At 36.2% G+C, this 12,515-nt stretch overlaps 1 protein-coding gene across 2 annotated transcripts; it reads right to left on the bottom strand.

Moving 5' to 3' along the window:
• Positions 1-620: 620 nt before the first annotated feature.
• Positions 621-12,443, bottom strand: Ash1 (histone-lysine N-methyltransferase ash1). Of its 2 annotated transcripts, XM_070672012.1 has the most exons (15): positions 11,860-12,443; positions 11,438-11,498; positions 11,138-11,332; positions 10,850-11,058; positions 10,633-10,752; positions 7,078-10,556; positions 6,577-6,909; positions 6,206-6,486; positions 5,626-6,128; positions 5,078-5,499; positions 4,379-4,705; positions 4,123-4,295; positions 3,861-4,027; positions 3,589-3,774; positions 621-3,496 (listed from the first exon to the last, which is right to left on the bottom strand). In XM_070672012.1, exons 3-15 carry the CDS (start codon positions 11,307-11,309, stop codon positions 3,353-3,355), a joined length of 6,516 nt encoding a protein of 2,171 aa, XP_070528113.1. In that variant the 5' UTR covers positions 11,310-11,332; positions 11,438-11,498; positions 11,860-12,443; the 3' UTR covers positions 621-3,352. The 2 variants fall into 2 exon arrangements, with proteins under 2 accessions (XP_070528113.1, XP_070528103.1); XM_070672002.1 differs by having other exon boundaries at positions 11,138-11,498.
• Between the last annotated feature and the right edge of the window lie 72 nt (positions 12,444-12,515).

Genomic DNA, 12,515 nt, shown 5'->3' with positions numbered 1-12,515 from the left:
GTTTAATTAGCTCGTTTTCTTTCCTCCGTACATATTGTACAGTGTGTGATGTACCGAGCTAAAGTACTTCTGTGTGAAATCGAAAATAATTTAAGTAATGATTAAGTATAACGTTATGCAAAGTTAGATATAATTAAAAGATAGTAAAAGAGACGAGAGGAAAAAGGGAGATGGTGAGCTATTTTTTAAGAAATAATCAAGAGAATAATTATAATCTATTTAACCCTACACCTACACGCGTAGCATATGCTAGTACCTCTGTGTTACCATAAGAAGAATAAAAATAAAAAAAAAAAAAGCCATGATGTTGTGGGCTGCATTATGTAATGACGATAATCACGCGTAGTAATTTCTTTTCTATACGATGCAAAGTAAAATTAATACATAACCTGTAAACTTAATTGTTGACACAAAAAAAAAATGTATGTACAAACATTCATAAAAATAAAAGGGTTCTTCTATTTATTTTTGATTTTCATCTGTATTTTTATATTTACGGCTAATACATAACTTTATGATTATGAATTTTTGTATAATAATCTTGTATAGCATAAATTCATATATATAAATTATGAAAATGGTAAAAATGGGCTGGAACAAGCAAAAATACATATGTCAAATTCGTGTAAGGAAATGTTTCGTGTATATTTTGTTCGTCAGAATACAATAAGCCTGTACATGCACTACATGTTTGAAAGCTATCGTTGCAACAAACGGGTTTTTTTTTTGACGATTTCTTTTGATTATATCTAAATACATTATAATAGTGTTAATTATATGTATAAGCAAACTCAGGAGACAGGTTATTACACACCTACTGTTACGAATAATGAGCTGAAAAATGTAGCTAATGTAGCCCTTTAATATTTGCATATATGACAATTCAAACGACGATTAATCACGATGTGCAGAAACAAAATCGCTTAATATAATTATTAAAAGTCGCATTTCTTTATTATTAAAACGATTTAATAAACGTAAGACGAAAGTTATTTTTAAACTGAAAAGAAAAATTTAATTTTACCAATTTTTAATTCAAAAAAAAAAATATATATATATAATACGTAAATCTTTTACTTCAATACGTCATTATATTTATGTCGGTCTCGCTAAACCTTTGCTAATAATATAAATGAATAAAATTACAGTAATAAAAAATTTTTTGTTTACACAAACTATATAATATCTTTTCATATATATTACGATATTGTACCAAACATTTAATAACATAATTTATGCATTCTAATATATGTATAACACGATTTCAATAAAGATATTTGATATCAAGATCATTGTTACATATGCTGTTACTAGTTGTTAATGACATTATTAGTTGTAATATTATTATAGCTAAAAAGAAATTTATCCATAAACATAGGTGAATATTATATTCTTACAAACAATATATACAATAATCTGAAAAATAAAAATTAAAACAAACAAAAATGTATAATCAGTAAAACGATTTCGCACTGCTAAAAAATATCTCGCAAAGTATACATTCGTATGATAATAAAAGCAATGTATAAGATCGTAATGATCGTATATAAAAATAATTTGTGATTCTAAATGACTTTTTATACCAACATTATTTTCAATATCAATATGATACAGATAAAAGTTGCATTTTATGTCTTTGACAAATAAAGAAATAATAATGGTCAAGTGAAATAATGCAACTTTATGTCATGGAAAATGCCTAGCGATGATATTCAACGCATAATTAAATTGCATTTTAAAACTTTTTCAAAAATTGCATATACATCGTGTATCTCTTTTATCCTACAATAGCTTACATAGAAGTCCAGCTTCAATCTTTTTGTTTTTATTTTTGAATTACACAATACAATAAATATTTTTATTGTTAATATTCCTAACATAAGTAAAATTGTTAAAAAAAAAAACTTTATTTTCTAATGAAATAAATATACCTTGATTTAATTTCGTAATTAATTTACGGAATAATGTATCGATGTTACTTTGAATACTTTCGTCTTACGTTGAAATAAACGTAACTAAAAGTTTTTATAAAAGTAAGTATAACATATAGATAATATAATTTAGTATGCAAAAAAAAAATTAAGATTTATATGTATCAAACATATTTATCGTCGTATGTATCTACCATACTGTGTAATGCAATAATAAATATGATAATCCTGAGTACACATATGTACAATTTTGGAATCACTGCGATCCATTTAATCGCACATTCGACTATTTAATATATTAATAAATTAAATACATTAGTACAGATTCTTTTTTCGATTGAAGAAAGTATGTTACACATGATTCAAATATAATATCCAAGTATTATGAAAAATATAATATTACTTCTGTGCAATTAAGCATTATATATGTGAATGCATACACACTTGTATCCATATTTCCATATGACTGTAATTTTTTTTTTTCTTTTTCATTCACACTAACGTTTTTACTCTTTTTACCTCACAAAACATACAATTTGTACATTTAGCTATATTATCTATAAAAAAAATGTACAAAATATTTTCTATACAAGTTCGCGATTCGCAATTATATTAATGCGATAAATCAATTCACGGAAGAATCGATTACATTTCATTATCTATAACTTCGATAATTTTCCTTCCATTAAATATTCTAATTAAAATAAAATGAGCACAATCTATTTAGATAAAAGTACTTACGGTTTACAACGTTATTCTTGCCATTATCATAAATTAATAGTATTTACTTTATCGTCACGAATAAAAGGTTTATGGTAAATTAAAAAGATACGTTAAAATCTAATCATCTATGACAAGAAAGTGTGTCTACAACAAAAAAAATGAAAAAAAAAAAAAATGTAAAAAGAATATCCATCGACAATTTTGTGTGTGTTATATATATCTTGGCTATTATATATAGATATAAATTACATCAATGGACGGGTTGTACGAAGAGGAAAAACTCTCTCACGTTTTTCTCGTTACAAGGGGAAGAGGAAAGAGAAGGAAAGAGAGGAAAGAGAAGGAAAAGATGAATGTACGCTGAAAGGCAGATATAGTAACGGCGGCTAACGAACGTAACTTTAGCGTCGTGTGCGTCGAGTTTCACATGTACCGTATGTATGTACCGCGCCGGCCGGTTTGCCGATGACTGATTTCTTCCCGTTCTCATCTCCTGCCTCTGTCGCCTAGGATTACGTACGCTAGCCGCCGCAAACGTCATATCTACCTTACAGTGTACAATTATCTTAATTTATATGGAGAACCAAGTTTAGAACAATTGGAATCAACTAACCTATTAATCTAAGACTGAAATTAGTAGTAATTTTAGATTAGCCTATATATACAACACGATATTATCGTTGCGATATTACCCATTGTCACGGATTAAGTCCGCCGGGTCTTTTCCGATTTCGCCTGTTCCTTTCTAGAAGAAATGACAGATCTAGTGGATCTTTTTTATTCGGCATTCTCTGTAGTAAATTTAATAGAATGCTGTTTAATCTTTTTCTTTGTTCTTCCCGCTACAAATAATATGCACACGTTAATCACTGATAACATACATATATAATCATTTAATAAATAATAGTTTTTCTAAATAATTCATAATAATTACCTGAGCATATGTCACAGGCGGTACAACTGTCAAGATTTCACCTGATTTCCGCCTAGTCCTGTTACTACATTTATATTCTTTATTGTGCGTTTTTACATTATCGTTGGATTCCAATTTTTGATTTTTATCTATTTCCTGACTCTTCTTTTTATCTTTAAATATCTTAATTCCATCGAGACTATGAGGCTGAAAATAAAATTATATATTTAATTCACATAATACGATAAGTGTTAATACAAATATAATTTTAATAGAATAATAACTGCTCTTACCAAATAGGTACGATAATGTTTTATACGTTGTGGGAAAGTTTCAAATGCGTAAGGTTTTGTGCATACTGTATGTCTAGACCTAGCCACCTTTGTAAAAAGTCGTGCTGCGCGATCAACACGATATTCGCACACGTAAGTATGCTCAGGAGTAGAGCCAACAGGGCGACCTTAATTCCAAAGAGTACAACGAATTAATTACCGAGTAACTATCAAATAATGCGTAATTACAATTGTACAATATTAAATTATAATTTTTATGTACCTTTACAGAAAGTATGAGGATCTAACACCCAACATCGTTCAGCCACAAGATCGCAAGGGACAGCTTCATATAACGGAGCGCACACAACTTCGTTTACGTAGAATTTTCGTGTTGGTTCGTGATACGTTTCATGAGGTCTGAGGTAATGATGCCCAAACACAAACCTCTCACCTCTATTAAATAAATAATATAATTTTTAAAAATCTAGTTTCTTTTTTGTTCGTTTAATTTTTATGTATAAGTAATAATTACTTACTCGCAATTTTTCCATAGACGTTCGATTCTGAAAATGTCCATCTGCTCGTAATCGGGCTTTTGTATAGTTTTGTACGTGTGTTTATCAGGCGTGTCTCTTAAAACGTATACGGTATCGCCTTGTCGCAGTTGTAAATCGCCCCGCATCAATGTCACGTAATGCTTTTTACCTTCTTCTTCTTCCTCACCCTCTAATGGAATTTCTAAATCAACTTCACGAGGTTGGCATCTTTCGCATAGGTAAGATTCAGCACTCGTATCTGCTTTAACGCAGTCGCAATGCTGCCAGACGAGACATCGTTCACATTGAATCATTAGGCCTTCATCTCTGTATAAATCACCAATAAATATATTTAAAAATAGATAATTAAAAATAATGTATAATATATACATATAACGTAGTAAAAAAAAAAAAATACTCTTATAATAAAGCTACATTGATTTCTGTAGAAAAATTGTAGAGTCATACACAATTTTTTTTTCATTTGTGATTACGTATGATACAATTATATGCATATTACATGAATAATCAGAAAAAAAAAATATTCCGGGTCAAAGATGCGTTTAAATCGATTGTAAATATGACGTAAGTTAGGATAAAAAGTAAGTCGGTGTTAGAATACGAACAAAAATTAATTATCACTATCACTACATTAATAATCGATGTGAAGAATTAATTTTTCTTTAGTAATTAATTTACCTGTGAAGTCCGCAAATGCATCTGATTACATCTTCCTCTCCAGCAGTAGATCCACGAGGCGGTAAAAACCCTTGAGACGGTGGAGAACCTGTCGCCTCCGTTATAGCGTCCACAAAATCAGGTTTACTTCCCAAGTATAATTTACGTAGCCTTGCTGCAGCGATTCCTATCTCGGACGTTCTACCAAAGAATCTTACATTGTTGTCGAAAAGTTTTATCATATCTTGATCAAATTGTTCTGCAGTCTTGTAATGACCAGTACCAATGCACTGCTCTATCATAATTAAATCGATAGGTTCTACAATTTTCTCATAGTAATCGGATAATTTTCTCTTAGGAGGTAAAGTCATGAAAGGAATGCACAACAGCTGACCGTTTTCATCATTCGCTGTTGTAACAATTGTGTACAAATCTTTTAGTACCTATAAAAAAATAAAAAGTTTACAGCAATGTTTTTTAACTTAATTTAATAACGTAGAAATATTCTTTATTAATATATGTTTCTTTTAAAAAATAATTGTCACCATAAATAATTATCATCGACTAACCTTAGCTAATTTTGCAGTCTTATGTACTTCTGGATCATCTTGTGCTTGTGCGAGTCTACGCGTTCGTACAGTACGGGCGTTCGTGTTCGTCAATGCTGTTAATTGAGAGAAAAATGCATCAGACTGCGCTTTAGAGTCTCCCGAACTCTTTTCCTTTGCCGTGTTCGTATTATTGGATTTTGCTTTTCCATTTTGTACTTGAACTTGCTGTACCGACGCAGATTTAAGTCGACGCACTTTTTCTAAGTTTCTTAACAAGAAACAGTGATGTTCTCGCGCGAAACATCGTTGCTGATAAGACATCGGTTTCAACTGCGGAGTATTATGCGTTAAAATCGGATCTCCCACTTTGCGAGACTTACAGATATTTTTGGAATTCGCCGATTGCACCGCGTTCGATTTACGAATATTTTTCCGTGGTCTACCCACCGATCTTCTTTCAATTGGTTCTATTTGAGAAGGTAAAGAGGGAATGCCTCGAGCCACTCTTTGACTCTTACCACCTGCCGCAAAATAAAATTTATTATTGAAATATCTAATGTATATCGATAGAAATAATTTATTATTTGCTAATTCTTACCTATGACACCTCTACAAACATCACTACCGCATCTACATTGCTGTCCTTCTGATGGATTGAAAAGTGCAAAGTTATAATCGTATGTTAATTCTTCTCCCGGTTTAATATCTCTCGATGCAAATAATGCCATGCGTGGTAGCCCGAGAACACTCCATTTCTGCATTTCACAATTTGGCTCGCACGAATGATTCACAAACCTTCCGTTACCTCCCATACGATGACCATCAATTACTAAGCCACCGTCCAGATGTAAGCAGTAGTGATGCGTATCATTGGCGTACCTATTGTTTTATGTTCATATATATTTTTCATATTTTTTTAACTTAGATAAGAAAAAATTTAATATTTAATAATTAAATAATGAATTATACCTCGTTGCCATCCTCGATTTAAATTCTCTTTCTGAAACAACTTCGCCGACATACTCAAGAATAAAGTCCCCAGTTTTGATAGCTTGCTGCGTTTTTACTCCCCATCCTTTGTTCTCCGTCATGAATTTTTGCAATCCTGGTGACCACTCATGCTTTTGAATTTTTTGATTCTCACATTTCTCGCCACAAGGACATAACTGTGGCGAACATTCGCTAAATACCATGCGATTAATACAATCGTCTCCGCAGCCACTTTCCGGTTTGCATTCACAAGCCTGTGCCTCGTAAAGAGTAGTTGGTTTAACATCGAAATAAATGTTTGTTCGAATTTTCCTGTAAAAAGAAAATTTTTTACGTTATTGTATAAGATCTTTTAATTTAAGTTAAATATTACATGCATATTTAAAATACGTCAAATTTTATAGTATATAAAATTTGGAGTAATTAAATTTTAAGTTAAAATAGGTTTGTTAAATTAAATAATGAAAACATTTAACTTGCCTGTAATTCCACGATGGCACCAAATCTCGATCTCGATTAGGTAATCTCGATTGAGCATGCAGCCACAATAAATCGTACTGCAATTGAAACGGAGTTTTCTTCTGTCGCAAAAGTTTTCCAGACGATATAATATTTGGTAATTGCTCTGTAGCATAATGTTCGTCTGAATTAGCACAAACGATAAGTTTTCGTTTCGCGTCAACGCTAGCGAGTCTCTTAGATTCAAGATCTTTCTTGTACTCGGAAAATATGCTACTGGCCTGCAAATATCGCTTTTTCCACCTCGATTGTTTTTTTCTGTTATGGATTGGACCTGCAGGTTTTTTAATTACCTCTTGATCCTCGCTGGCCACATCGCTGCTAGGCGGTGCCTCGCTCTCTGTGTCGTAGCCCGCGCTTCTTAATCTTTTTACGCCTCTTGCGTATAAATTGGAAGGACTGGTGGAGCCTCTCCTTCTTTTGTGATTATTATTAAAACAGCCGGATAATTCCATTTTAACATTCGCCGCTTGAGCGTTAACGCGTTCTAATTTTCTCAGATTCTCTTCGTTCAACTCCGCGATACGTTGATTTTGATTGTAACGTTCGACGGATTCCTCCAGCGATGCATTCTCGTCGTAAATTTTGGTACAATCTGATACTTTCTCGTATTTTACCGGGCTCGGGTATAGCTTCTCGGATAACACGCTGCTGTCGGATTCCACGAGATCTTTACGTACTCGCAGCTGACCAGGGCAGGATTCGATTACCTCATCCGAACCACTTCGACTGAATGTCTCCTGCACCACATTAGCATTATTCAAATTCTTCACGTCACCTTTATCACGTTCTGCATTATCGTTATTTTCCATAACGTTTCGAGTTTTATTCGTTATCAAAGACGCTTTATTGTCCTCCACATTTTCGATTGCATCCTGATCCTTACATAATCCGTTAGCGTTAACTAATACCGTTGACTTGGCCGTTCTGGAAGAATCAATAAGCTTTTTCTTCTTTTTCTTCTGCGTAGGAAAGCCCGTGCGATTAATAGCTTTTCGTCTTCGTACCTTCTTCTTCGTAAGTATCATTGCCGCGGTATTGTTAATAAGATTTGGCACGTTCAAATTACCGATCTGAACTATTTTATTTTCAGCCGGAGTTTCATCATTATCGATCGTTTCAGACACATTATTTTCTGAGTCGACTTTTATATTTTTTTCTGTACGAACGTGTTCAATATTTATTTTGTCGTTTAACTGCGTTTTATCGGCCTTAGACGATTTCTCTGACATTATAATTTTTTCTGATTTACCAGACTTTTCCGAGGTAACCTTAGAACCCTTGTCCGCGAGCTTCTCCTTGTCAGTCTTGTCGAGAAAGCTGTGACTTTCGGATAGTTTTGTAACAGTGACGCGGAGATCCTTTACGATTTTTTTCTTCCGACGTGGTTGAACTTCTACCTGGTTAGCGGACTTGTCTTCGTCGCTACCCTGTTTCTCGAGTGTTACATTCTCGGCATCTCTTGGTCTTTTTTTCGGTGTTACCGGTAAAGCTTCCTCGTCGTGAATAGAGGATGTTGAACTGCCGCCGCCGTATCTCGTAATAGTAGCTTCGATCGCCTCTTCTATATGGCTCTCTGTAGAGTTAGATTCGTGCGCATTCACATCTGTGCAACTTGCATTTGAGCTCTGCGAACTATGCGGACTCGACACGTGATAGTGGCGTTTCTTTAAAGGTAACCGTTGCTCGTTCGGATTAGAACTCGTGCTAGTATTCGCGCTGCTCTTGGAGTCGGTGCCTGTTAATATTTTTTCTTTTTTCAAGCGTCGCTTCAATTTTTGATCGTCATTCGCACTAACGTCGCCACCTTTTCTCTTCTTCGTGAGCTTTTTTACGCGGAAGATTTGCGGTAATTCAGAATGATTAACGCTGGTACTGTTCTTACCCAAGCTACATAACTTTGCAAATTCCTCGATTAGTTTTTCTAATTCTTGAATAATATACGGATCGATACGAATGGGATCCTTTGGTGGTGCGAGCAGTCTCCGGCGGTGTTTGTGGTGATGATGATGTTTGTGACAATGATTGTGCTGCATCGGCTGCATCGGCTTGTCACATTTATTGGAAGTTCGTTCTATATTTTCTGCTTTCAATATATCCCCCACTGGTAATGATATTAGCGTCTGCACTCCCACGCCGTTGGTTTCGAACCCCGTCGCGGTAATTTTCTTGTTGCATTTGTTCTCTTTCAAAACACGTCTGGTGGCTGGAGGCGCAACTCTCTTTGCTAGCTTTTTAGATACGACGGTAACCGTGTTATTTCTATTCTCCTTTGAACCTGTTCTTCTATTCGTGCTTAACATCTTTTGATCATTAGTAATCTGTAACTCGCAGGACATTTGCTTCTGTCGTGTTGACGAAACCGCTTTATTAGACACGCATGTTCTATCTTGTCTTACTTTCCGACAGGTCCTGCCGTCGCATTGTGGCACAAGTTTACTTGCAGTGGATCTACTTAGGCACTTTACTCGCATCGGGGAACTCGTTCCCGGCGTTTTCTTAACCATCGCCTTCTCCTGCGAAGAACTTTTCATCGAATTACTATAACGTTTCTTTTGACACGCCGTCATTTTACCTTTGACTTTTTTACTTGCAGGGGATGCGTCTCCTTTTATTTCTCTCGAAGCAATGGATTTTGCATTACCTCGTTTTCTCACGGAAGATGCGTCTTCTTTTGCGTTTTTTACATTATTGGATTCCTTTGCAATATCTTTCTTTTCTGTTGATCGAGAATCGGGATTCTTTAGATTTTTCAACGATTCGTTTTTTTCTTTCTCCGCTTTCTCGATTTTTTGGATCTTTTCGACGATTTCAGGCTTTAAGCGTGGCCTACCAGGCCCGCGTGGTTGCGTAGACATTGTTTTTGCTGGTCTACCAGGTTTTCTTTTCGGAGGATACAAAACCCGATCGACGTTCACTGCCGGTTTAGTGGCAATCGATGGCTGGATTGGAGATTGAGTCGAGGTTGGAGGACTTACAGGGCTAATCGTCAAGTGTAGCGGACTATTATCTACAGATTGAATACCTGAATCCGGAGACACATTTGACGCGCACGGATATTCAGTGTCGTTATTCAATTTTTTGCCGCATTTGCTGCGTCTTTTCCGTGGTTCCGATAACATAGCAGTCTTTTCGACAAACTGTTGCAATAAAGTAGAGCTGTACACAGGCACAGGATTTTGATCGCCGTTCTCGCTCGTATCCGAATCCGCGCCAAGCGACATGCGCTCGATCGCCTTTGACACTAGCCGACCACTCTCAGAGTCCTCGAATCCGTCAAACGGTGCGTCTTCTTGCTCTTGAGCCGGTGAGGTGGTCGATAGATTTTCTTGACTGATTTCTTGTAACGGAGCATGATGGTGTTGAGATTGTTGTTGCGCCTGCTGCGACGCCGTCTGCCCCGTGGACGAGTCTGAATCTTCGCTACTACATTCTGAAGACTGTAATAATTCACATGTTACATAATTTATTACATACTTTTATAAATTAAAAGATTAATTAAATTATTATAATTACTTTATTCCCATGATTGGTTTTGACTTTTTTTGCAGCAGTTTTCTTAACTTTTTCACATTTAATTTTCTCAGTATCTTCTTTTTTTGGACCTTTCATGGTGATTTTCAATTTTAATGCTCCCTATAATACACGAGAATTTTTTTAAACTTAAGTTACAGTAGTAGAATAAAAAATTATAATTTTTCTAATAAATTAGTGCCGTCGCTTTTTAACATACCTGTTCAAAATTAGTTTCCTGAATGGAAAATGTTTGTTCACTATGTTCAGACGAACAGTCCGAATTAGATGCACTATCTTCTTCCTCGTCGCCGCTACTTTCGTCGTCTGACTCTGAATTAGAATCTGAATAAGAGCAACTACCTTCGCTTCCACCGGAACTTTCGTCGTCGGAGTCAGAGTCTTCTTCGGAGTCGACCGAATCAGTTCCTAAAATTCGAAAGAAACTTTAAACTTCGAGTACAAATTAAATTATAAAATTTAAATATAATATGAATTTTGCAGATACCATTAGGTTCAGTAGCAGGATCCCAACTACCACCACCTTTTATGGCATCCATATCAACAGTCGAAGGAAGCTCTTTCTCCTGTTCCCCATCGTTTTCTTCCCAATTCCAATTCGGTAATTCTAAGTCAGAAGGATGGTGAATAACAGCGTTCCATCCTGCATCACCAGACATTTTTCAGCTTATCTGACATCCAGCTGAATCGAATAGAATAGCATTCCTTATATTTTTGTGCACTCATCAAGCTTTTTTGCAATAACAAAAAGCATATCTTAAAACACTTTAGTCAGAAAAGTATTCACTTGCAAACAATTAATATCATATTTGTTAATTCCACACAAATCCTCCGCGAGTTTTGTATATCTGAAAAAAGAAAATCCAATTATTATTGCCGATCGACAATATATATATGCATCAAAAATCATTTATATTTAAAAGATGTGATAATATCGGAACATTGGTAAAAGAAATTAATTTATTTTCCAGAACAATAACGTCGTACAATTGTGAGCCTCAACGAGCGGAATAAAAATCATTGTAACCGAGCGAAACTTAATGAGATTACGAAGGTATTTCTAATGACGCGTCAGACATAAACAAAAGATACGCTCGCGTCAAGTCACAACACGCGACGCAATGCTCCAGAACTGATGTATCAGCAGGCGCGTCGAAAGAGGAAGATCGGCAAGTCGCGAGGAATAAAGTAAGTTCGACGGGTGATTACCTAGCTCGCCCGATGCGGTCGGTGGGTCGCCGAGTAGACGGAAGCCACCGATATCGCCGCGCGATCGGCGGCGCGACGACAGCTGTTTCTGGTCAGTACGGTGTGCGCCAGGTGTGCGTCTCAACGATTGACGATTTGGCGCGAAACGTCGCCGCGTTAACAGCGATAGGGGACAGTGTCGTGCGTCGGCGACGCGGCCGAGAAACTGAAACGACGTCGGCGGATCAAGGAAGAGCTGTCGCGCGGCCGAGCGCTCCGTCGGCGAGATGCTTGACCGCCGCGTCGAATATACTATTGGAAAGTTCGGTGTTTACGTCCCAACGGCGCGAGCACAAAATGGCGTTTCTCGGCTGGACGTTTCTTAGCCCCGCGATCTGCGCCGAGCTCGTCTGGTCGTCGAGGATCCTCGCTCGCTCGCTGGTGCGCGCGTATCGTCTCACGCCGACACGTCAATGACCGTCGAGGCCCCGAGCGCGCACGTTGCCGCGATTATCGTACACTTCCCCGGTATTTTCACGGCAGATAAACTCACGCGACATGCGTTAAAGTCCGCGCATTATACTCCATGCCTTCCGCGACACTGCTGCTAGAGTCGGCTCGGTGCTCCAATGCCCGATGCTCCAAGCTCCAAGCAGTTCGGACCGAAAGTTCCAAGT

Source organism: Cardiocondyla obscurior, linkage group LG02 (assembly GCF_019399895.1).
Source record: "Cardiocondyla obscurior isolate alpha-2009 linkage group LG02, Cobs3.1, whole genome shotgun sequence".
Taxonomy (NCBI): Eukaryota; Metazoa; Arthropoda; class Insecta; order Hymenoptera; family Formicidae; genus Cardiocondyla; species Cardiocondyla obscurior.
The sequence above is the reverse complement of the archived record's forward strand: the minus strand, read 5'-3'. Positions and strand labels throughout refer to the sequence as shown.